The 24616-nt window shown below is 48.8% G+C and overlaps 4 protein-coding genes across 7 annotated transcripts in view; 2 read left to right on the top strand and 2 right to left on the bottom strand.

Moving 5' to 3' along the window:
- Positions 1 to 641: 641 nt before the first annotated feature.
- Positions 642 to 2828, top strand: kcnk3b (potassium channel, subfamily K, member 3b; the record flags this gene model as incomplete). Its single annotated transcript, XM_080012212.1, has 2 exons — positions 642 to 924; positions 1939 to 2828. The coding sequence occupies 2 exons, from the start codon at positions 642 to 644 to the stop codon at positions 2826 to 2828; spliced, it is 1173 nt and encodes a 390-aa protein (XP_079868338.1).
- Positions 2829 to 7008: 4180 nt separating this feature from the next.
- On the top strand, positions 7009 to 13776 carry marc1 (mitochondrial amidoxime reducing component 1). 3 transcript variants are annotated; one of them, XR_013844453.1, is made up of 8 exons: positions 7009 to 7360; positions 8012 to 8182; positions 8787 to 8949; positions 9289 to 9432; positions 10183 to 10244; positions 10893 to 10964; positions 11493 to 11704; positions 13492 to 13776. XR_013844453.1 is itself a non-coding variant. In XM_080012216.1 (7 exons), exons 1-7 carry the CDS (start codon positions 7113 to 7115, stop codon positions 11617 to 11619), a joined length of 984 nt encoding a protein of 327 aa, XP_079868342.1. In that variant the 5' UTR covers positions 7009 to 7112; the 3' UTR covers positions 11620 to 11961. The 3 variants fall into 3 exon arrangements, 2 of the variants coding, with proteins under 2 accessions (XP_079868342.1, XP_079868341.1); XM_080012216.1 differs by lacking the exon at positions 13492 to 13776 and having other exon boundaries at positions 9292 to 9432; positions 11493 to 11961; XM_080012215.1 differs by lacking the exon at positions 13492 to 13776 and having other exon boundaries at positions 11493 to 11961.
- A 992-nt stretch (positions 13777 to 14768) lies between these two features.
- On the bottom strand, positions 14769 to 16678 carry LOC307239022 (uncharacterized protein). Of its 2 annotated transcripts, none has more exons than XM_080012220.1 (4): positions 16586 to 16678; positions 16393 to 16493; positions 15401 to 15461; positions 14769 to 14918 (listed from the first exon to the last, which is right to left on the bottom strand). In XM_080012220.1, exons 1-4 carry the CDS (start codon positions 16629 to 16631, stop codon positions 14785 to 14787), a joined length of 342 nt encoding a protein of 113 aa, XP_079868346.1. In that variant the 5' UTR covers positions 16632 to 16678; the 3' UTR covers positions 14769 to 14784. The 2 variants fall into 2 exon arrangements, with proteins under 2 accessions (XP_079868346.1, XP_079868347.1); XM_080012221.1 differs by having other exon boundaries at positions 14769 to 14915.
- A 188-nt stretch (positions 16679 to 16866) lies between these two features.
- Positions 16867 to 24616, bottom strand: part of LOC307239343 (protein TALPID3-like) — a gene marked incomplete at its 3' end in the record, with an annotated part of 8513 nt that continues 763 nt past the window's right edge. Inside the window, exons 3-11 of the mRNA XM_080012702.1 lie at positions 23982 to 24136; positions 23771 to 23886; positions 23400 to 23578; positions 20205 to 20346; positions 19804 to 19924; positions 19396 to 19655; positions 19154 to 19194; positions 17009 to 17092; positions 16867 to 16908 (exon numbers count right to left, since the gene is read on the bottom strand). Of these exons, the coding sequence (XP_079868828.1) occupies positions 16867 to 16908; positions 17009 to 17092; positions 19154 to 19194; positions 19396 to 19655; positions 19804 to 19924; positions 20205 to 20346; positions 23400 to 23578; positions 23771 to 23886; positions 23982 to 24136 (1140 nt within the window). The remainder of the gene's footprint in view (positions 16909 to 17008; positions 17093 to 19153; positions 19195 to 19395; positions 19656 to 19803; positions 19925 to 20204; positions 20347 to 23399; positions 23579 to 23770; positions 23887 to 23981; positions 24137 to 24616) is intronic.

The raw sequence follows: 24616 nt of genomic DNA, 5'->3' as shown, positions 1-24616 counted from the left end.
ATCGCTCATTAATGCCTTACTAGGTCCGTATCCTTGTACACTCGGTAAATATGACACCACCCACTAGACACTGTACTACTACTACTATTTTGTGTATTTGTTTGTAATCAGCATCTGCGGGGCCATCATCTGCAGAACGAAAGGTACAATAGGCCTATTTTATGGGATACCACAGGCTCTGTACTATGAGTGCACTGGATATGACAAGTACATTTACCTTTTAATACTTTAAGAAGTTAAGAGCAAGTAAAGTACATATAGATGCTGGAGTGGAAATGTCACTGAGCGAGGTTCACTTTAAGTGATTTTTCCTTCAGGGTATTTCTACTTTTACCAAAGTGGAAAAAAAAAAAGAAAAAAGGAATAAATAAATAAATAAATAAAAAAGGACCGGAGGAGGAAGGTACTCCTCCCTACCCCTGTGTCTCGGGTTTTCCAAATATACCCCGATGACAAACGCGGTCCAAATACAGCTTGCGCCCAACTGTGACACGGGGGTGGTGCTGAAATAACAGCTCCCGGTCACGGCGCGCGTCTGCGGAGCTCCAGTGCGCGCAGGGGCTCGCAGGGCTCCAGGCACCAGGCTCTTCCTCCGGGGGGGGGGGGGGGGGAGGGAGATCGGCGGACGGACCGCGGCCACCATGAAGCGGCAGAACGCCAGGACCCTCGCCCTGATCGTCAGCATCCTCACCTACCTGGTGGTGGGCGCCGCCGTGTTCGACACCCTGGAGTCCCGGCAGGAAAAGGGCCAGAAGAGGCGGCTGGACGCCCGGCGACACGAGCTGATGCGCCGGTTCAACCTGACCGGGGTCAGCTACGAGGAGCTGGAGCTGGTGGTGCTGCAGCTCAAGCCCCACAAGGCGGGCGTGCAGTGGAAGTTCGCCGGCTCCTTTTATTTCGCCATCACCGTGATCACCACCATAGGTAGGTCGGGGCGCGCCGCCCGGAGAGCCCGGCGCGGCGCGGAGCAGTTCAACAGGCGTGTGCGCGTTTAGACCGCCACCCGGGGTTAAAGGGCACGGGAAAGGACGCCAGTTTGGGTCTTTCTCAGCCGTTTCACGATGATCCGGACAACATGTATCAGTCGACGACATTAAAGTGGTAATCCGCGACAAGATGCAATTCGTTAAAATACCACATGCCATATTTGACGACATGGGTGTGAATGTGTTCCTCTATTTGCTGTTTCCATTGCTGGGTGGCGGGGTCCGCATTTTCCCCCGATTCAGGCTTGTGTTGTGCATGTCATATTTGACATATTCAGACTTTAAAGGACAGACAAGGACACGTTTCTGTGTTTCTCAACTCCTCTTTTTTTATTCCCTTAAAAAATCCGATATTTTATGCTCTTTTTTTTTATTTTTTAAAAGCCCGTTCACTGACTTTTTTAAGAAACAGGCAGTCAAATTTATTCGTGTTACGTATTCGCTCCCGCCTTTCTTGGCAAGAATGCCGCGAATGAGTAGGTTGCACTCCGTCAACTGTCGATATGGGTGAACATTTACAAAAAAAAAAAACAGAACAGAACCCTCAGTGAAAAAAACATCCCCACAGCCCGAAGCGAAAAGTCAATAAGAGGAAAGGAAACGAGGGTCTCAGAACAAAGACGAGGGTAGCCGCACAAACAATACATATCAAATGGAATTGGGGGATTTGTAAAGTAGTCCACAAAACACGGACAATCCGATGGATTACCACTTTAACTTCCGTTTTCTCATACTTCAGCTGTACCAGCAGCAGTTTCGCAGTGAGAGAGTCGTGCTCTCACCGCTGCCGCATTTATTTGAAATAAACAACCAGCTTTGATAGACAATGATCCGTACAAGCCGCTGTGACATCATTTTTATTTTAAATTTATCGCCACATAAATATATACACGCCAAAGTGAAAAAGGCTCAACGTCTTCTAATTCTTCTTCTTCTTCTTCCACCCTTTCAGGCTACGGCCACGCAGCCCCCAGCACTGACTCGGGGAAGGTGTTCTGCATGTTCTACGCTCTCCTGGGGATCCCGCTCACGCTGGTCATGTTCCAGAGCCTCGGGGAGAGGATCAACACGTTCGTCAGGTACCTGCTGCACCGCGCCAAGAAGTGCCTGGGAATGCTTCAAACGGAGGTCTCCATGGCGAACATGGTGACGGTGGGCTTCTTCTCCTGCATGAGCACCCTGTGCGTGGGGGCGGCGGCGTTCTCCTACAGCGAGGGGTGGAGCTTCCTCCACGCCTTCTACTACTGCTTCATCACGCTCACCACCATCGGCTTCGGCGACTACGTGGCCCTGCAGAAGCACCAGGCGCTGCAGACCGACCCGCGCTACGTCGCCTTCTGCTTCGTCTACATCCTGCTGGGGCTCACGGTGGTCGGGGCCTTCCTCAACCTGGTGGTGCTCCGGTTCCTGACCATGAACACGGAGGACGAGCGGCGGGACGCCGAGCGCAGGGCGTGGCTCTCCGGCGGCAAGCTCCGGGACGAGGCCACCCAGCTGGTTCCGGTGCCGCCCCGCGTCCTCTCCGCGCCGGGGCGGGAGGAGGCCGCCCAGCGCGGGGGCTCGAAGGGCTACACAGAGGTGCTGCACTTTCAGACGATATGCTCGTGCCTGTGGTACCGGAGCAGGGAGAAGCTGCGGGGCTCCATCCCCACCATGTTCCCCCAGGAACTGTCCTTCTCAGACGCCTACCTGCAGCGGGGCAGGGGCTGCCCTCACTGCCCGGAGCCGGACTCCACGGGCTGCGTGTGCGGTCCGCAGCAGTGCGCCTCCATCAGCTCCATCACGTCGGGCCTGCACATCCTGTCCCCGTTCAAGGCGTGTAAAAGGCGCAGCTCCGTCTAGGGGCGGGACTTCTGCTCCACTCATTTGTTCTTTTCCCGTTCTCTTTTTTGTTTGTTTTGCTCCCAAGCCGACAACAGACAGAGACAAAGACAAGCACATGTTCGTGGTGCAATAATCTCAATAATACCACTGTAGGACATGCAAGAGGGGAAAGCGCACGCCCAAGAGAAAGCAGCTTCAAGTTTTGCGTTGGGACAGAATATGAGCGGGCACCTCATGTCACGTTTCAAACGGCAGCGCATTGCCCGGCGAGGAAGCCGTTAAGAGTTCAGTCAATCAGCTGATTATCTCACGCACGCACGCACACACACACGCACACACACACACACACACACACTTATTTTATGGTCCAGGTGGTACACAATGTACACAAGGTAAAGACATAAAGGCAGCAGGGGCAGGTGCATTTCGGGCCGGTGCGTTTCTCAATAGCGGTTAATGATCTTCAAGGGTCTTGAAGGGCGACACCAGTCCAGGTTTCACATTTCCCGAGCGGCTCTTTCACCCAGAACGCGTTCCACGGCTGTGACCCCCTGCGCTCCGGGGACGGGAACGAAAAAAAATTCCGAAGCCGGTTTAGATGCACGGGGCGTGGGCGGGGTCCGGGTGACGACCCTGTAAATGACGATCTCAATTTTGCTACCCTTCACGCGATGACCACCTTCTTATCATGACGCCCCAGCCGACCGTTGATGGCAAAGATGACAAAACTGTCAACAAATATAATATTTGCTCAAGGGCAGGTTGTGGGCGTGTTTTAAATCGCCCGTTCGCTCACGCCCAGCAAGGCGCACGGCGTAAACGAAGACGTCCTTTGTTTTGGAAAAAGATAAGCGTATGAACGGCCGCCGTGGGTTTTCATCCATTGACTCGTTCTTGGTTCAAGTTGTTCCACTTTTCTCTCTTTGTCTTTCCCTCCGCCCCTCCCCTTTGCTTCGGAAGGCCGCGCAGCTTCGCAGAACTCAGCGCCCAACAAAACAAAGCGGGTCACTTTTCCAGATTTAGACAAAAACTCAAGAGCCGTTCCGGTCGGATCTGGGTCACATGTTAACGGGGAAACTCTCTCTCCTTTTCGGTTTAACCTGTTTTGAGAGTCGGCTGGTGCTTTGTCATACGTGGCTAATGAGTAATAGAGAAATGTCACATACACTTAGCACTTTACTTTTTTTTTTTTTTTTTTTTGCATTGCACCCATTGTGCCATTCTAGTTCATCTGGTTCTATTCATCTGGTCCAGCAGAGTGCTAAAAATAAACAAAAATGACGTCAAATATGGAGAAATTGGTCACCTACGCCCGTCCTATTTCACGAGCAGGCGTGGGATCCATCCTGCTTCCTCCACGTGGCCTCATTTCAAGGTAACACGGGGGGGGGTGCTCCATGGTCATCGTGGGATATCCCACCATGCCAAGTTGAGGTTGACAAAATGACAAATAACAAATACTTTCTAGTTGAAAACGGCGTCCATCGGGCCTCATGCGCGACAACGGGGGACAGCTGCGTGGTGAAACCATTCCTTAAACCATCCTCAAACTAAATGTACAGTTCCTCATTGAGGAAGAGGGTCTGAACCTGACCCAGGACGGTTGACTTGCTATGTAATTGACCGGGGCCCAGGCCGAGGGGCCCAATTCACACCGTAAACAGAAGTCTGCATCTAACAGCCCGAGCGGACTTCACAAGGAATCTGCCTTTAACACCGCAATAGCGTGAGTGCATCCTAGTTCAAAGAATACGGCATGTTTAAATATCTATAAGGTGGGATATCCAACAAAGATAATGATATCTTTGTTCAAAGCAAAAGGGCACTTGAACACACTTGAAACTTGAACAAAGAGTAAACGTTTTAACCCATCGTGTGTGTGTGTGTGTGTGTGTGTGTGTGTGTGCGTGCGTGCGTGCGTGGGAAACAACATTCAAATACGGCCGAGTGCTCGGAGCCTTTTCCCTTCGGAGCCTTTCCACTGACGTCCGACGCGCGCTTCCCGTGTGGCGGCCTCCTCCCCCGCTGGGAGCGGGTGGAATCCGGAGGGCGAGCCGTCAGCTGGGTGGTTCTGCGCCGCGTCTCTGTTGCCGAGCACTGTGAACGACCCCGCGGCTCAAGTACTGTATCCATCACCTTATGTTCGATCAAGTTGGGTTTTTTTTTCCTCCCTCTGTGAAACGGGCGGATGTTGTGACGACCTTTTGGCGCCTGGGAGGCGTTGGCCCCGCCCGGTCCCGTGGCGTTTCGGAGCACCGCCCGGGCGGTTGTTTGTGGACGGCGTCACGAGGGGAAGGGGGAAGGGGGGTGGGCGGGGTTCGTTCTGCCGAATGTATAGAAACGAGCGCTCCGTCCAGATGGCGTCCCCTTAGGAATTTGGATCAACACCCAAATCCATCCGGACATCCTACAGGACTCGTGCGCGTAGGTGTGATGGTGGTGTGTGTGTGTGTGTGTGTGTGTGTGGTATTTTTTTTTTTTTTTTTTTTTTTTTTAAACGATGTAAACATGTTGACATAGCATAACGTGCACACGTCTCAGGAAACATACACAGTGAACATAAGCAAGACGCGGTAACATATCCAAATTCGGATGACCCGGCCGCAAAACCAGCGGACCCTCGTCAGGCACACACCTGTAGGAGTCCGGGCCAGAGCTCCCCGCCGCGACCCGGGTGCGTCCTTTGTTTCCAGATCTTCTCCCCTCCCCGATACGATGGCGTCCGGCACCCGAGTCCAAGGTTGTGTCTCGTTATCGGACTCGCTCCGGCAAGACGGAGCCCGGCTCCAACTGGCCCGGCGCCCGGGAGTTCGCCCTCGGCCATTAGGTGTGCGCAGGAAGGCGACAGAAGGAGTATCCAGTCGACAAACCCGTGTATTGACTCCCCGCGGCGCCGGCATCTGCTGTTTTCTACTTTGGCCGCAGACACGACTATCTGTGTCAAAGACGAAAATAGTTGCACTTGGAAGGTCGGCTGCGGCATGACATCACTTTGTTCTCTAAAAGCAAACGTTGTCAGAGGGTGGGAACACTTTGAGTGTAGTAATACAATGTATTTATACAGTACTACATTCACCACTTCATACCCGCGCACTATTCACACAACACAGACACGGGTTTAAAGGCTTCATTTACAGCAGGGTTTGCTCCGGGAATATTACCTTCCTTCATCCATTCAAATGACAAAACGGGATTGGTGTGCACTGCAGGGGTCTCAGACTCAAAGACCCGGGGGCCACCGGTCAGGCTGTCTTCTTCTGGGGGGGCCCCCTGTGTTGAACTTCCAAGGACCTGGGAATTGGGAATTGTTTGTCCTCCCGCACGTTGGCGAATCGCCTCGTTAATCCCGTTCGACACAGCTCTCTCCTCTGTTCATTTAATTCTGTTTCATATTTTGAAAACATTAAGTACATTTGTGCGGATGAATTGATGAAGCGCCGTGATTTGTAAAAAAATTAAAATAAAATAATTATTCGCAGGCCAGATTTGTTTGATATGTGATCACCGTGCGTTGAATGGGCTCGGGGGCCGGATGTTGCGCCCGGGGCTGTAGCTTGAGACCCCTGCTGATGAAAATAAAGTGTTGTTCATTTGGACAATATGGAGTCGGATGGAAAGCGTTTGAGGAAATAAACAAACGGATTGATAGATCCAAGTGTTTCTTTTGATAAAACTTTGACTATAAACACAGTGCAAGGCACCATGCACCAGCAGATACACAAATACAAAGGGTTAAAACATTTTTTTTTAAAATAAAGTAACAAATATATACATATACACTCAAATGCAATTGTTTTTCTTTTTAAATCGGTTTATTAAATTGATTGATGAATTAAAGTGTTGTCTGACGAAATATCATTGAAAGTAAAGATCACGTTCCAAATGCTAAGATCACCGTGCAACAAATACGTCAAATACAAAAGGGTTTGTAAAATAAAATACTGAACAAACAAACAAATACACATATACTCAAATACAATTGTTTTTCTTTTTAAATGGGTTTACTAAACGGACTGATCAATCAAAGTGTTTGACGAAATACACCAAATACTACGATCACAAACGTAAACGTTTTTAATCGTCGTTCTTGAACAACCTTGAACAACCCCCCCACCCCAAAAAAAGAAACGTCACGTTTCTGGGGGTTGTTCAAGAGCGCCTATCCGCTTTCCCCGACTGATACTCGGGAAAACGCCGCCCGCGGGTCCAACGTCCGCGGGTCCAACGTCCAACGTCCACGGGCGCACCACCCGGTCCTCCGTCGACGGCCTTCGACGCCGCCGCCCGTTGCAACCGACGAACATGAACTTTAAACAAGTCGCGGCGGACGCGTTCGCCGGCAACAAGCTGCCCGCGCTGATCGGCGGCGCCGGCGTCGCCGCCCTCGGCTTCGGGCTCGCGTACAGGTACCTGCTGAAGGCGGAGAAAGTCGTCCGCGTCGGGGTGGTGTCGCAGCTGCTGCTCCACCCTCTCAAGTCCGGCAAGGCCGTGTCCGTGGCCCTGGCAGAGTGTCGGCCCATGGGGTTGAAACACGGAGCGCTGCGGGACCGGTATGTGAACGCCTTCGCCCGTCACGCTGCTAAAGTGCGAACCCCGTGAAAATAAAAAAAAATTGAAAAACAACAACAACCCAAAAAATTACAATAACAATAAATTAACTCGCGTTTTCATGAGGAACAGCCGTTCAGTGTTTCTGCGTTCAGCGTGTGCGCCTCTATAACCTGCTTCCATTGTTGATGGCGGGGTCCGCCACCGTTAACGCGTAATCAACGCGTAACAATAATTTAATTTCTGCAAACTCGGCCTTTCTCCACCTTTTCCCCCAAAACTCCACTCATGACCACCAGGTTCTGTCGTGACATTTGCCACTTTTCAGTTGAAGTTGCATGTTTATTATGGGAAGATATGTTTTATTACAGGAAGATAATATCTTCCTGTAATAAACACGCAACTTCAACTGAAATATACTTAAATGTACTTTTATATTATATAAGTACATTTAAGTATATTTGGGGTCTCATCCGGTGCTGTTCAGAGGGCGGGGCTCGTCACTAAAAAATAAAAATGGAATAGGTTTGGAAACGCCCCGCCCTAAAATATAAAACAACATTCATCCACAAATGCATGCGCCGCGCCCTGCACCGGACGGGGGCGGCGCTGCACAGCGGCGCCGTAACGAGCGGCCTCCGGTTGGTTTGCAGACACTGGCTGGTGACGGAGGAGGACGGCCACATGGTGACCGGCCGGCAGCAGCCCCGCCTGGTGCTGGTGTCGCTGACCTGCGAGGGGCCCCGGGTGTGTCTGAACGGCCCCGGCATGGAGGAGCTGCGCTTCCCCCTGGAGCAGCCCGGCAACGCCGTCATCGACTGCAGGTGCCGTTGACGTCGCTCCCCTGCGGGCGGGGGCCGGGTTCCTCTCGGCCCCCGCCCCCCGGTCGGAAGTGGTCGTCGGTCGTTCAGCGGGTGGGGTTTGATGGAGGGTTTTTTTTTTTTTTGTTGTTGTTTTTTTTCCCACCTTTGCACGTTGTTGTCTTGAGAGGTGTCACCGGGTGAGTGGACATCGATGGGGAACGGGCGTCGTACATGTAGAGCGTGAGGCCCGGCGCTGCTGCAGGAGTTTGTTTGAAGGTGGTTGACACACCTCCATCGCTCCTTCATTTTGGTATTTTTAGCATTTTTAAAGCTTGCTGTGCGTGGCCACCGGGTGCCCTGACATTTCGCTGCACGACCGTATGCGCGCGTATGTGACAAATCATCTCTTGAACTTGAACTGAAAGTGAATAACAAAATCGGGTGAAGTCCCCACCCCCGCCCCCCCCCAGCGGGGCCACAGGGCGGCGCCGGGGGGGACGCAGCAGGTTCCGATCGACAGGCCAGAGCTGTAGTGGCAGCAGTGCGTCTCGCGGGGTCGTCGTCGTCGTCGGTGTGATTGAGTGTTCGTTTTTTCTGTTTTTTTTTTCTTCCTTGGTTTCGGCAGAGTGTTCGGCGCCGACATCCAGGGCAGGGACTGCGGCCCCGGGGCCTCCGACTGGCTCACGCGCTACCTGGGCGGGGAGAGAACCTTCCGCCTGGTGCACTTTGAGCCGGACATGAAGCCCAGGAGGTCGGTGGAGATCGAGCCCCTGTTCTCGCCGCACGAGGTAGATGGACGGTGAAGGGAGGAAGGTTATGTTTTTGTTTTTTGGCTCCGGTCGTTAAAAGATTGGGAACTCCACCAACGGTGTTAAGTCCTTCCGTTGGGGCCCCTGCGGAAAGGGTATTTGGTTGTTCATAGTTTTTTAATAGTTTTTTAATAATCTTTCGTTTTCTTTTCGGTGACTCTGAAAGTCCCTGTAGTCCCTGTTCGTGGCCGCATTCAGTTGAAGTCGCTTCAGGAACGCGGCCGTGCCAAACCCCTTTTTTTTTTTTTTTTTGTTTTTTTTTTGTTTGTTTGTTTATTCTCTCGAGGTCCTTATCACGGCTGTTCCACCGCTGTCCAGCAGGTGGCGTTTACGGACGTGGGCCCGGTGATGCTGCTGTCGGAGGCGTCTGTGCGGGACCTGAGCGGCCGGCTGCGGAACGACGTCACCGCCGAGCGCTTCCGGCCCAACATCGTCATCAGCGGCTGCGGCGCCTTCGAGGAGGTCGGAACGGAGCGAAGAACGCCACCTTTTGTCCAGCCGTAACAGAGCACCCGCCGCGTCCGGGGGGAACGTTCTGTCTGCAACTCAGATGCAGGCAATGCCGGCTGTACATGAACGCAGAATATACACGCACTGTTCCTCGGGCAGCAGTGAATATTAAGATAAAACCACGTGCTACGAAATATTTCATCTTCTTTTTTTTTTTTTTTTTTTTCGTCAGATCAAAGCCAGAAAGCGTTAAAAGGCAGATGTTCGTGCTGAGAGCTTTTCCAGTTGTGCCACTTTAAAGCCAGTGAACATATTGATTTCCTTCATAGATGGATGACGAGGTTTTCCCTCTTTTTTTTTTTTTTTGTTTTTTTTTGTAACTGTTCGAGACGTGGCCTTTTAAACTCAACACGCGGCTTATTATTTTATTTTCTTATTTTTTTATTTATTACATTTATTTATCTATTTACCTATTTATTTATTTAACTATTTATTTACTTATTTACCTATTTATTTATTCACCTATTTATTTATCTATTTATTTAACTATTCACTTATTTATTTAACTATTTATTTATCTATTTACTTATTTACCATTTATTTATTCACCTATTTATCTATTTATTTAACTATTCACTTATTTGTGTAACTATTTATTTCTCTCTATGTCTTTATTGACCTATTTATTTATTTAACTATTTATTTGTCTATTTATTGACTTATTTACCTATTTCTTTTCTTTTCTTTTCTTTCTTTCTTTAGGATTCTTGGGAAGAAATAGTGATCGGCGACGTGCGCCTGCAGCGTGTGATGTCGTGTGGAAGGTAAACGGGCTCCGAGTCCACGTCTTCTCCCGGTGCAGGAAACAACGACCCGCTCAGCGCGTGGAGCTGGACTATAAGACTTCCAGCGTACAGGGGGTTTAGGGCCTTTTTTGTTTTTTTTGGGGGCTCATGCAAGATAAAGCAAAAAAAACAAAAAGGTCCTTTTCATTGCCACAAAATGGGAGATTTGACGGAGGTGGATTGAGGTGGTCGTACGAGCGCAGGGAGCTCACGCTCACATACCGGTCATTTCCTTTCCTTGGCCATGGCTTGAGTTTCCTCCTTGAACTCCTGTCGTTTTGCTCATAACAGCACAGTCGTCGGCTCAGGGGGGTCAACGTTGAGTGGTCAGTGTATCGCGGTGCGACTGACCTTTGAACCCTTGTGGGTATTAGTCTTCTTACGTCTTTGTAAATTGTCTTACCTGTCATTTATCCTGTCAACACCTGTGCTTGTCTAGTCTGTCATCTGTGTTGCTTGTGTATCGTTGTGCTGTCATGCCAGGTGCCATTGGTACTTGTGTCCTTTCTCGTCACTCCAGTGATTCTTTATCTGTACGTCCTAAATGTTTTGAGGGGCCTTTCCCAGGGACGCAAAATGAATTTCAGTGCCCTACTGACCAATAAAGTTGTATCGTATCGTACTTAGGTGCATTTTCACCACGGTGGATCCTGAAACGGGGATCATCGACCGGAAGGAGCCTCTGGAGACGCTGAAAAGGTGCGAGGGCCGGAAAGAAAGCGTTGTTCCAGCAAACGTGAACACTACTGGAGCTTTAAGTCACCTCAGGTCACCTCAGGACAAAAAGACTCAAGTGGAGCTCACCGCCGCACATGTCCGGTGAAACCAGGACGGCACGAGAGCTCCATCGAATACGAGGCTGAAACAGGGTCTGCTCTTCGATCCGATACGAGATTCATATCAAACGTGTCGGATATGTAAGAGAAGAGACTTTAGTTTCTGGGTGGTGGCAGCATGTTCCGAGTCTGTAGAACATAGAGAATGTATTTAAAATCAATCATTATATCCTCACGACCTCCAGCTCACACTGTGTGCGCTGTTAGACCATCGGAATGGGTTGACGCTTGAAGTTTTTGGGATTCCGAATGATAACAGCGACAATCCTTGTAACACCTCAGACTCAGTCCTGCTCATATTATATTACGTGACATTGTATGACCGTGCTCTGAAAGATGAAACATATCTAATATTATTATTATTTTTTTATTTTTTTATTTGAAACCGCAGCTATCGCTTGTGCAGCCCGTCGGAGCGCAGCACCTACAAAGCGGCGCCGCTGTTCGGTCAGCTGCACACGGTGAAGAAGACGGGGATCCTGCGCGTGGGCGACGAGGTTTACCGGGTCAGCCGCTGAGCCGAGCCCCGCCCCAACGCCCCAAAAACCCGCCCGGAGGGAGGTCTCCGCCTGGGAGTAGATCTCACTGTGAAACAGAGTCGACGTAAGGAAGTCAGGAATCGGGCGACGCTTTGTGTCAATTACACTAACAATAACGAAATATGAATATTTGAAAAAATCTATTCAGCTTTTACTAAATTGAATGCACTACTTGTGTTTATTATTATTTTTAATTAAAAAAAAAAAAAAGCTATAATAAAAAGCTTTTCTTTTTTTTGACGTACAATTAGGTGCTTCCTGACTGTACATATTACATATCCCATAATAAGCCCAGAATTAAACACAACTCTATCACTCTGACTCTGTTGTCTGTGGATCCACTAAATCATTCCGGGAGCGAGGATGGAAGGAATGGAATCCCCACCGGAGCTCGACCCTCCAAGGGTCCGTGGTCAGGGATCGCTCGGTGAACAGCAACGTTTCAGAACTTAAAAAAACAACTCCACCGCCGTTCCTCCCGGTTCAAACCGAAAAACCCACCAGGGCCCGGAAGCCAAACTGTGAGACACTGGGAAGGTTTCAGTCCACAGTCCACTCTGCCTGAGGTGGATAAAAACTTTGTATGAATTGTAAGGATCTGCTTCTAAAAGACGTGAGGATACTGTGCTGAGGTTTAAGGAGTCTAGAATGCACGACCCTTTAAAAACAGCAAAAAAAGGTTTTATTTCTTTCCCCTTTAAATTTTTTTTTTTTTTTATTTCCACTTAAAAAAAACCAAAAAGTTTATTCTCCCTTGAAAAAAAAAAAGTTTATTTCTTTCCCCTTTAATTTTTTTTTAAATTTCTTTCCCCTTTAAAAAAAACAAACTTTATTTCTTTCCACTTAAAAAAAAAAAAATATATATATATATATATATATATTTTTCACTTTGAAAAAAAGTATTTATTTTCACTTCAAAAAGTTTTTATTTCTTTCTCCTTTAAAAAAAAAAAAAAAAAAGTGATTTGATAATCTCAAACAATGAATGGAGAGTCCCCCAAAAACCATACAGCCCCTTTGAAAAGTAACTATGGACATCAAAGTCAAATCCTTAATTTTGGAGATGACTCGCTCACAGACACAGTTGTAGGTTTTCCAGATCAGGAGGAACAAGGTGTTAGTTTCCTTTTGGAAACCTTCCTTGTCGACGCTCGACTTCTGGTGGGATGTGGGACGTCCTTCCTGGCGTTCCCCTTCAACCCGGCCCACATTTCATTTTTATTGTTCTCGTCAGCGATCGGTCGTTCTTCCCTCAGATATTTCCGGTTTTTCTCCCGTTTAAAATAAAATGGGAGAGAATTTTCAGAAATCATCACGACTTTCAAATGGAATCAAATTAAAAACTGGCCCTGTGGAGCTTCTGGATCCATCCGGGTCGGGTATCCCTCTCTGGGTGCCCACCACGTGTCCTGTCTGTGTGTGTCGCACGTGAGGCCGTCTCCTTCCACCGTGCCGAGGCCTCCGCTTTCCACCTTGGCCATCCCCAGTATTCTGGCCCATATTGCTTTGGTCTCCCCTACTGCTATTACTTTTCCCCACGGTCTGTTCTTCAAATATCCTGCTCCCCTTGCTAGCTCCCCCGTTTATATGAGGCAGACTCTCTATGGGACCCTCCAGGTCCTGCGTTACCCATGGAATGTGTTGTGCCTGGTGTCCCTTGATCAGCGCTGGGTGATTGCGGCACCTCTCGTGGGGAAGTTATTTTCCTGTTCTTTCCAAGGCTTCTGCTGTTTTCATGTTCTTTCCCTGCTCGGACTGGCTCCTCCCTTGACCCTGAGCCGCCCTCCTCTCTCTTATCTCCTTGTATCTCTCTCTCTCTGCTCCGTCTGTCTGAGCCTTTCTTTGGTACAGGAACCAGACAGGATGTCTTCCACAGCACGGGGAACCCTCTTCAGACTCGGGCTCAAGGGGCCGGAGCGCTCCACACAGCCAGGAGGCCGTTGGAAGCCGCCCTTGCCCGGTGGAAGTCTGCTCAGCTCTTTCCTCACCTGCTCCGCCGCGAAGGATGTCGTGCCCTGTGTGATGGGTGGCGTAGCATTGCTCCTCAAGGCCACTCCGCCCGTCCTTTGCATTGTTCCGCTGGAGTTTGTGTTCCAGCTTCCTCCGTCCTCCCGAATCCGTTTCACCTCCTCCCGGTCTCCCTTCTTCTCATTCAGGAGGACCTTGAGGTCTCTGGTGACCCAGGGTTTGTTGTTGGGGGGAACAAGTGGACGGCCTCTGTTGGAACAATGTTGTCCACGCAGAAGTTGATGTACCCTGTTCTACATCCGTGAGATCTCCAGTGTCCTCTCCATGTCTGTTGTTTCAAAGCAGCTCCGCCTCATTGGTGCCCTCTGACCATCTCCTCACAGTCCTAGTAGTCACACGCTGCCGATGGACTAGAGGCTTATACAGGGCCAGGAGGTGGATCAGGTTGCGGAGGGAGGGCCGTGGAGCTGTACGCCCCCTTAACATTGGCGTACGACAGGTCCAGGATCTCGTTTTCCCCGGTCAGAAAGCCCACGGACCGGCGTGGAAGCCGGCAGAGTCGCAGCCGGAGTGAGGCGGTCCAAGTCCCCAGTTATCGCGGTGAATGTGTTTCGGGCGCTGGGTTCTGTGGTCCCGACGTCGGACGGCCGCAGACTCGCGGTGAGCAGCTCAACGTCCGCGCTGCGCCCGCACCGTCTCCAACCGCGATACGACCAGGATCACGCCATTTGTTGTGAATGACAAGAGCACGTCACCCGCCTTCCCTCTCGTCACTCGCTAACTCCCGTCCGCCCGTGCAGTCTGGAAGCCACCTGCGTCTCCTGAGCCCCCGGCTGCAGAGGATGGCCCCCGCGGCCCCGGCGACGTGACGGAGAACGCGGCGAGAACCTTCCACGACGCGGTGGACGAACCCGATACGCAGCTAAGCTAAAAAAAACAACAAACCATAAATAAGAATCGTTTACCAAAGGAGTTGAAAAGGATGGAGACGGCACCGCAACCCGAAAAAAAATGAACCCACGAGAAATGAATGAATGTGGATAAATATGAAAACAAACTGAGAAATAAATGATAAAACGTGTGAAACCTGAAAATTTATTTAAAAAGTTGATGAACAAGACTCAAACCAAAACAAGCTGGTTTGACTCACACACTGTCTCCCTGCCCGTCTGTCTCTTAAAAAATATCTGTATGACATGAGTCAGAGTCTTCACCCTCCATCTTCCTCTCCTCATCCTCCTCCTCCGTCCTGATGGAGGGGAGATGCACCTCCACCCTTCTGGGTCGCTGCTGCTGCTCCTCCTGCTCTGCTGAACGGGGAAAGAAACGCACCAATCAGAGGGAAGTGTAAAGGTAGTTCATCAGAAACCTGCAGAGCTTCCCCCTCCCTCCCCTCCTTCCTCCTCCCCTCTTCTTCCTCCTTCCGCCTCCTCCTCCCTCCTCCTCCTCCTCCTCTTGGAGGTTCACATCCTTTTGATGTTGGATCATTTTGGTCAATCCAGGGGCCCGACAGGAGCCACCTGTCTCCCTGCCACCAGACAGGCAGTCAGTCAGACACAGAGCGCCCTCTTGTGGTTAAGATGTGGCGGTCGCACTTAAATTTGTACATCAGTGTGTGTGTGTGTATATGAGTGAGTGTGTGTGTGTGTATATGAGTGCGTGTGTGTAAGTGTGTATATACAGTATGTGTGCATGTATGTGTGTGTGTGCACATGTGTAAATGTGTATGTATATGTGTGTGTGTGTGTGTGTGTGTGTGTGTGTGTGTGTGTGTGTGTGTGTGTGTGCTGACCTGTGCTTCTTTCCTCGTATTGCCTGACCAGGATGGGGGGGTCTCTGAGGACGGGGGGGGGCTGAACACCACACGCAGCAACACAATGTGACACAACAAAACAAAAACAACACGACAACAATAATAACACGACAACCGCAACACAACAACAACAACACACTGTCAGTTCATTCTGGCCCCGAAACTTCAGATTTGCAGAGCATTCTAATTATAAATAGAAACATTTGACGATAATAATATAAATAATCACTGGAACGACTGAAGCCGACTGGTCGGTACCAAACTAGTATGTGAGCGTTTGTACTGCGTCCCAAACACTAATACACTAAAATACTATGCGAAAAGTTCCGGGAAAACATAGACCTGGTGAAATATCCTGGTATGCACCCTGCACACTACGCTGGCGAGCATATCCCACAATGCATCGTGAGCCAGCAGACAGTTTCTACACATCGTTGTCATGACAACCTATGTGACGGTGGCTGGGCTTTGCAACACTTTATGGATTGCTTATTTGGTGGAGTATATAATATTAAGACGAGGATCCGGTTTCACTTGTCTAAAAATTTTCATTTCCCTGTGTTGTTAGCATTTCCACTCTGTGAGGTGAGTACTGGAGGTAAGTTATGGTAAAGTTTCATGTAGGAGGATTTAAATGTATATTTAATACAACACAGACAATTAATCCTATTATAAAATGATAGAACCCAGAATCGCGATTGTGGCGCCGCCCCTTGCGGCCGCCTGCGCGAGCACCGCGTGTCAATTACGCACATTTGAGTATTTTTCGAGCTTATAGAGCTTATTGTGCGTAATCACCGGGTGTCATGACATTTCACTGCATATATGTACGACTGATGTGTATGTATGTGACTAATAATCTCTTGAACTTGAACCTGTTTAAAGTAAGCATGAGTATGTACTATAGCATGTAGTACTTAGTACGTAGCATGTGGTACTCCATTCTGACCACAGGGGGTGTGTTGCTTTACCAGCAGAGGTAATTCAGTCTGGGGGTCGGAGGTCAGCTCGGTCTCCAGCTCTCCCACGGCAACCGGGCCCCGATTGGTCACTTGGAAACTTTGGTCGCTCACTGAAATCATTAATAACAGACGGTGAGGGGTTCTGTTCCCTAGAGCAAGGCACGACTCTGCAGGGCGGGAGGCTGGGTACCTGCAGACTCACAGGTTTGTCCAGGGGGGGGCGCTGCTTCTGTCCTTCCTGTCTTCATCCTGGGACTCGTGGTCCAGGGGGGAGATGTGGTGGGGTCTCGGAAGGTGGGATGGAGCCCCCTCACCTCCCCCAGGCTCTCCTCCTCCTCCTCCTCCTCCTCCTCCTCCTCCTCCCGCTCCTCCTCCCAGAGGCCCTGCAGGGGTCAGAGGTCACTGCTAGACTGGGACCAACAAATTGGTACAACCAGACACTAGGTAGCCATGACAACATCAGCCGTGGAGAGACATTGGACTTCAGCACAACTTCACTCGGGACACCACGTCTCGGGGCAGAGCCTGGAATTACACCACCTCCTTTACAGAGGAGCAGCAGAAGGTTTGCGCGTGGTCCTTATCCTGTATCCTGGATATCCTGGGTATCCTGTTAGCTATGTACCTGCGGATGGGGGTCAGTCCTGTGCAGAGGGTCGCACTGAGGAGTGTGACCTTTGACCTGGCCTTCACTCGGTGGATCAAAGTCCTGACAAACAGAAAATAACTTAAAAATAATACTAGATTCCCATTATTATTATTATTATTATCATCATCAGATACACACATACACAGTAAAACAGAAAACATCCCCAAATACTTAGAATGAAACATCGAATTTGACTAAACAACACAACTGCATCAGCAAAAATTGCAGTTACAGCACATGACTTCTTCCTGTAACAACTCCAGCGATAAAGGAGCAGGAAGGAGAAAGAGGCCATCAGGAAGGGAGTGCGTGTGTTATTCCCTTTGCACCAATGCAAACCACCCTCTGGTTCTGCGCTGGGGCCAGTGCAGCTTCGCAGTTGGTTGCCAACCTGCACTGTGTTGACCGCATAGTGGTCACTCCACAACTTCACTGGACCTCGTGCACCGCCCGCCTGCAGCTATGTTAAGAGGTGCAGCCAGTACGGCCGGAACCCTGTTATTTTTTCTGGGAAATTCTTGGAATTTTGTCATCTAAAACTATCTGGATCTAAGAGGCGTCGGAAAAATAGAAGCTGTGCAGTGGTACTAATTACTCACAGAAATACCACAACGTTTTTGGTATTTCATGGAAACATAACTTACCGAAAATGTAATTCTACCCAAATACGTCATAATTGACGTAAAAGAAATGAAAAGGCAGAAAGTGTTTGTAGTATTGATCCATAATAATTCCAATGACAAATTAAAGTTCCAATGGTAATTAGCCACAGAAATATCACAGCGCTTTTGGTATTTCATTGAAATGTAAATGACTGAAAACGTAATCAGTAAAAAAAACTCAACTTTACAAGAAAAATACGTAAATTACACTGCTATCGTAAATCAATATGAATGAATGCGTTATCATTTACGTAAACGACACAACATCTACAGTCACAGAGACTCCGGATGTACTTCAATGCAGCAAGGCAAGTTTTAACAACGACAAGATAGTTTCAAATAAAAATTAAAATACTTGTTTAAATAAATAATATATAAACATTTTCCTAAACCTAAACTTAACAAACTGTAATAAAAAGGCAGAACGTGTTTGATCTTGAGGAATTATTTCATAAACACTCTTAATTACAAACTAATGTTAAAGTTAGATAAATGATTTTTGAAAGAATCTGGTCGTGAATTTTGAGGAGCACCAGGCTTAGCAGACTACCGGAGTTTGAGCCTGCTCCGCCCCGGTTTTCAACATTCACGACCAAATTGTCCCAGTTTGTGCCCCAACTCAATAAAGTAAAAAAAAAAAAAAAAAAAAAGATAAATTGGACATATTTTACAATATATCCAATTTGTTGGTCCACGGACCAGATTTTATGTAGATGAATTCTGCACTGTTTTGAGTCTTATTTTATTTATATTATTCTAATCACTAACTGCATTACATTTTAGGAATCAGTTAGTTGCCAGGTAGAAATTAGGTTAGCTATTATGTTCGGTTTAGTAACTATTGTGCATAATCTCCGGGTGCGTTGCAAAGACATTTCACTGCATATATGTATGAACGTATGTGTATGTGCGTAAGTATGTAACGAATAAACCTCTTGAATCTTGAAACCCCCCCCAAAAAAATTGCAGTGACAATGTTTGGCTCGGACTTGCTTGTCCCCGCCCCCAGCCCCTCACGTAAGACGTTATTGGTTCTAATCCAGCTCCGAAGTGGTGCCGCTCTAGAACCAGTTTTCCGGTTTTAGAGCTGGTTCCTTTGCTGTCGAAGCACAAAGGACAGTTCCCAGACTAGGCACCGGTTCCGAACCGGCCCTCGAAATGCCTTGGTGGAAAAGGGGTGTGTGTGTGTGTGCGTGTGCGCCCAGTAGTGTTCGCCAGTTGCAGCTGTAAGAACACTCCGAGCCCAAAGCACCGCAACCAAAGCAAGCGACCCTCCGCTCCACACTTCCCGACAGACCCCACTCCCACCCCAGACATGGAGGCAGCAGGATGCAGTGCACACACAGCCTGGTGCACCCGGCGCAGGACACCAAGCAACTGTTTAGTGAGTCAAGATACAGGTCGTCTGATTGGTTGGTTCACTGATCATGACAGAATATATTAATCATAATTATCTCACCATGTCCTGGAATTCCTGCAGAGAGCTGTCTTCTTCCACTGCTGGACACAGATACAGACAGACAAGACAGGCAGAGAGACAGACAGGGAAACACAGACAGGGAGACAAGCAGAGAGACAGACAGGGTGTTAAATGAGCTTGTGTCCACTGAGACAGATATTTGTCAATTTGAGAGAAAAAAAAAAAAAAAAAAAAAAAAAAAAGACTGTCTCGTTCTGTCTGTCTGCCTGTCTGTCTCTCACCTGTGTTGGCCAGCTGGTTGAGGCTGATGAGCAGCTCTCCTTCTGAAATGTGTCCAAAAGGAGTGTCTGTCCCCACCGTCACAGTACTTGTAATACTACTAGTACTACTATCAGAAGTACTATCAGAAGTACTGTTGACCTGCTTGGAGGGCAGGGAGGGTGGAGCAGCAGCAGCGGGCGGAGGAGAGGAGACCAAGGGAGGGATGCAGGGAGACAGAGGAGAGGAGAGAGGAGGATCCTCCTCTGCTACAGACATCACACTGGAGGGAGAGACAGGGAGAAATAGAGAGAGAGAAAGACAGAGGGACAGACAGACAGACAGACAGACAGACAGACAGTTCAGTACATCAGCTGATCATTTGTCACATGATGAAGTTATTCTGCTGCTTTCAGTGTGTGTGTGCTCACAGTGCACGGTAGGGCAGTGTTTGTGTGTTGGGTTCTGGGAGCTCTTCGTCCAATGGGAGCTCAGTGTCTCCCCAGGGGGCGCTGCTCTGTCCTGGGGGTGGAGACGAGGGGGGCGGGACCTCTGAGTAGACATGGAGGACAGGGAGGACACGGAGGACAGAGAAGACATGGAGAGCAGGGAAGACAGGGAGGACATGGGGTAGGTAAGACATGGAGGACAGGGAGAGCATGGAGGACAAGGAGGACAGGGAGGACAGGGAGGACAGAAAGGACATGGGAGACAGGGAAGACAGGGAAGACAGGGAAGACGCAGGGGGGCATGGAGGACAATCAGACGTCAGGATGGAATATTCTGAGTTCCTGCCAAGTAGTCGGGCCTAATATCTGTACTGGTGTACAACCTGTGGCTGGGGTCCGGTCTGGAGGTCCAGTTTTGGGGCTTCCAGGCGCGGAGGGTGGGGGTGTTTCCAGGGGGGGCGGAGGCTCAAGGCTGGACTGGACCGAGCCAGGACGGGGGCTCGGGGCCGGTGTGGGAACCAGGCTCTGCTGGGACACGACACAGAGTGAAGGTCTGGACCACCAGGCGGGCACCAGTGTCAGAAGAACACTCCAATAACGGACACATTGAAGAGCAGCAGTCAAAGAGCAGCTATCAGGTCCCATGTTTAACACAATCTTGGGCTTATGGAGAAGATGGTTTTATTTTACAGCAGACAAATGTCGTTTTTTTCTATCTGGCCGGTGACGTCATGCAGGGTAAACACAGTCCGACTGAGGGTGGGGGTCACTTGCTTCAAAGATATTTAGGAGGTGAAGTACTGTGGCTCTAGCCTTAAAGGGGACCTATGATGCTCCTTTTTACACAATTTAATATAGGTCCTTAGGTTTCCAGCGAGTGGTTGTGTCGTGTGTTGATGACATCTCTATCACGTGCCAGTTATTAACGTTCGTGTGGATCTTAGTGCACGGAGCGTAGCTGCTGCATACTCCTTTCTGCTTTCCTTTAGATTCCTTTCCACTCTCTCGTTTATATTACACCCAAATACATGAGTATCAATGCAAAAATAAGCCCAAGTACTGATAAGTCTGTAGTCCTGTCCGCCATCTTGGCTGTGCTGTAAAACTCCAAAGCGTCATTGCATCACATCCCGCTTCCTGCATGCTCTATCCAAGGCTCTGTCCCTCGTCTAAACCAAACAGATTTTTTTTCCCCAGGTAGTGGAAACGCGTCTGACACCGACAATCTCCGGTTTTTTGTTACATGTGTGAAAGGGTAAATCCGGACAATGTCCAGATAATCAGGTTCGGACATTATCGCGTGTGCATGTGTGAAAGCAGCTTTGGAGACTGTATAGCAAATCAGGCATACTATCGGCGGACACACAGTCACCTGCTATAAATACGGCTGCATGTCCACGCTGCGTTCTCTTCTTGCCTCCTTGAGATTGGTTTGTATTCCAGTGAGACAGACTATCGTGACTTAAACTAAAACGGACACGTGGTGGACACCGTGCTGTTAATTCCTTTGTTTACATCCTCACAGCGGCTCGCCTAGTTTAAAAATGCCATGCTCAAAGCTTGTGGGAGGCACGGACACCGCACCATGACGCACCGGGACTCTTTGTTTCATGTAGACGTCAGAAAATAAAATAAGATAAATACATCTACAATAAAAACACACTGTTTTTATTGGTTTTGTTTGGAGAAACGCAGAGCGGATGGGATAGAGCAAATGACCATATAAATAAATCGGTGGCCAGCTGATGTCAGCTCGTGCAGAGAGTAGAAAGAAACCCTTGGAAACAGAGCGTTCAGAGCAGTCAAAAGCCTGAACGCTTTGTTCACAGCGATTACTTTGTTGTTAGTTTACCTCATTATTTGACACTTTGGCCACGTCTGATATGAACATCCCACATTGGAACATTAAACACCGATCAGCCACAACATTAAAACCACTGACAAGTGAAGTGAATAACATTGATCATCTGGTTCCAATGGCACCTGTCAAGGGGATACATTAGGCAGCAAGTGAACAGTCAGTTGTTGAAGTTGATGTGTTGAAGCAGCGTAAGGATCTGAGCCACTTTGACAAGGGCCAGAGCATCTCTAAAACGGCAGGTCTTGTGGGGTGTTACCGGTATGCAGTGGTTACTACCTACCAAAAGTTGTCCAAGGAAAGACAACCGGTGAACCGGCGACAGGGTTGTAGAGCACAGTCTCCATAAACTGCATTGTATTTCTCTGGCCTGGTCGGACCATCCCGGACCCTGCACTTTGAAATGAACTGAGCGCACCAGCGGAACACTGTTTATTACCGTGGGGCCCACAACGCCAGACTTTTGAGTTCAAAAGTACCATTGACATTTTTGTTTTAAGCCCACATTGTTAAACTGTCAGAAAGACGCTCTCCCAAATCCTGGCAACCCCTGATAAGAGGATCCTCACAAGATAAGAAACCTTTTAGTGAACTGCAAGGAGTCAGTCGGTTGTAAAACTCTCCAAACCTTTTGTCCGGTCGTAATAGATGAACACTAGGGCAGGATCAACAACGACAACTTGAATCTGTGCAGGGACATCCAATACACATAATTTCCCCAAGAGAGGCGATGTCTAATTAAGGCAAAGGACATTTCTCACATCTCACTGTGTAGACATATCTTCTTCCCTTTGCTCAAAAACACACACATACACACATTCAGAACAAAACTTCTCTCTCTCTCCCTCTATTTCAACCCCCCTCTCTTCCTGTCACCCGTGTCTCAAGTCTCACTGAGCAAAATCATAAATCTTGGAGAACACATTTTTTTTAGAGCGTATCCATCGTGCACTGCATGTTTTAAAACATAGCTGTACCCATATGAGTTATGAATTATATCACCCATTAATCTATATAATTGTAATAGGCAATTATTTATACTCAAACTAGTGAGTAAAAGTCCAAAGGCTATACAATATTAGATGGAGTTGTTATGGAGTTGTAGTTTAAATGTATATTACCATGGACCTCTACCGCCATCACGTGGTGGGATAAGAGGCCCTTCCACCCACTGTTAATTGATAAATGTGTTAGTATTATACTAACACATTGTTGTATGTTATGTATATATGTGTTGACATGATTTCTGTTATTGATACAGGTTTGAGTTTGTTATATCACAGTCAATAATCAATCTTTGTGACTCGCTCTGTGCTGCCTCCTCTATGTGACAAGTTTGTGGGCAACGTGAGATTTTTCGGTGGGCGTGGCTTATCGCATTACAACAATGAGTCCAGCTGTAATTTTAAGATAAAAAAAAAAACCAACATTTTTTTTAACTGAATTGCTGCTCAAAAGTTTCTCTTGAAGTTCAGTGAACTTGTCATAAAGACTGAAGGTGAAGGAGCTAGGCGAGCTGATACCATCTGAAGCCCTGCATTGAGCTAACACAGTTAGCATGCAGAACTTTAATGGTATTACCCTTTAACCCCTTTCCCACATGGAATGTGTGACATTGCTGGACAAAAAATAACCAGAAAAGGCAGTAAGTAGTCCTCAGTAAAATTTCTCAAGCTGGGGTCGGGGGGCCCAGGGCCCAGGAGAGGGTCCCGGCAAGTACCTGCAGCTCTGCTTCCTGGTTGGGCTCCACTTCCTGGCTGGGCTCCACTTCCTGGTTAGGCTCCACTTCCTGGTTAGGCTCCACTTCCTGGTTAGGCTCCACTTCCTGGTTGCCTTCCAGCATCCCAGCCACAATCTCAGACACAACCTCAGTGACGTAGTAACGGAGGGTCTCAGAGTCTGCATGCACACGAACACACACACACACACACACACACACACACACACACACACACACACACACACACACACACACACACACACACACACACACACACACACACACACACACACACACACACACATACACACACACACAGTAAATACTGCAGTACTCGTACTTGTTAAAGTTTGCACCACTGGTTAACTAACCAATCTGGGAGATGGAGATCTGCTCTGATTGGATGCTGGAGGCGAGGAGGGTGGGGTCAGGCACAGACGGGCGGGGGATCTGACAGAGGACCCGGTACATCACTTCCTGCTCCACCCTGAGGACAGCGCATGGTCAGGCAGGCAGGCAGGCAGGCAGGCAGGCAGGCAGGCAGACAGACAGACAGACAGACAGACAGACAGACTCTCCCACCACTCCAGCAGCTGGGTCTCCAGTGTCTGTCTCTCCTGGTCCTGGGCCGGGAGGGGGCGGGGCTGGGGGGGGGTGGCCGGACCCTGGGGTGGCGGGGCAGGAGGAGAACCAAGACCAGAGAGCTCAATCTGCTGGACCTCAGGATGGAGAGACTCCTGTAGGAGGAGGGGTGAGAAGGAGAAGAGAGAAGAGAGGAGACAAAGGAGAAGAGAGGAGGAGAAGGAGAAGAAAGGAGGAGAGGAATAGAGAAGGAGAGGAACAGGAGGAGAAGAACAGGAAGAGAAGGAGGAGAGGAGAGAAGAGAGGAGGGGAAGGAGGGGAAGAAAGGAGAAGAGAGGAGAGAATAGAAGAGAGGAGAAGGAGGAGAGAAGGGGAGAAGAACAGGAAGAGAAGGAGAAGAGGGGATAGGAGAAGAGACGAGAAGGAGAAAGAAGAGAGGAGGGGAAGGAGGAGAAGAAAGGAGAAGAGATGGGGAGAAGAACAGAGAAGGAGAAGGGGGAGAAGAGAGAAGGAGAAGAGAGGAGGGTGAGAAGGAGATGAGAAGAATGAGAAGAGAGGAGAAGGAGGAGAACAGAGAAGAACAGAGGAGGAGAAGAGAATAGAAGAGGGAACGAGAAGAACAGAGGAGAAGGAGG

Source organism: Zeus faber (assembly GCF_960531495.2).
Source record: "Zeus faber genome assembly, chromosome: 13".
Lineage (NCBI taxonomy): Eukaryota > Metazoa > Chordata > Actinopteri > Zeiformes > Zeidae > Zeus > Zeus faber.
Note: the sequence above shows the minus strand (reverse complement) of the source record. Positions and strands in the feature narration are given on the sequence as shown.

Excerpts from the sequence above, each read along its gene's own strand:
- marc1 (XM_080012215.1), top strand. The coding sequence starts at position 7,113 with ATGAACTTTAAACAAGTCGCGGCGGACGCGTTCGCCGGCAACAAGCTG. Across the intron at positions 7,361-8,011 it reads CACGGAGCGCTGCGGGACCG|ACACTGGCTGGTGACGGAGG; the intron begins GTATGTGAACGC and ends GTTGGTTTGCAG. Across the intron at positions 10,965-11,492 it reads CCTCTGGAGACGCTGAAAAG|CTATCGCTTGTGCAGCCCGT; the intron begins GTGCGAGGGCCG and ends TTGAAACCGCAG.
- LOC307239022 (XM_080012220.1), bottom strand. The coding sequence starts at position 16,631 with ATGAAGACAGGAAGGACAGAAGCAGCGCCCCCCCCTGGACAAACCT. Across the intron at positions 15,462-16,392 it reads AGACTGAATTACCTCTGCTG|CCCCCCCCCGTCCTCAGAGA; the intron begins GTAAAGCAACAC and ends TGTGGTGTTCAG. Across the intron at positions 14,919-15,400 it reads ATACGAGGAAAGAAGCACAG|CAGAGCAGGAGGAGCAGCAG; the intron begins GTCAGCACACAC and ends TTCCCCGTTCAG.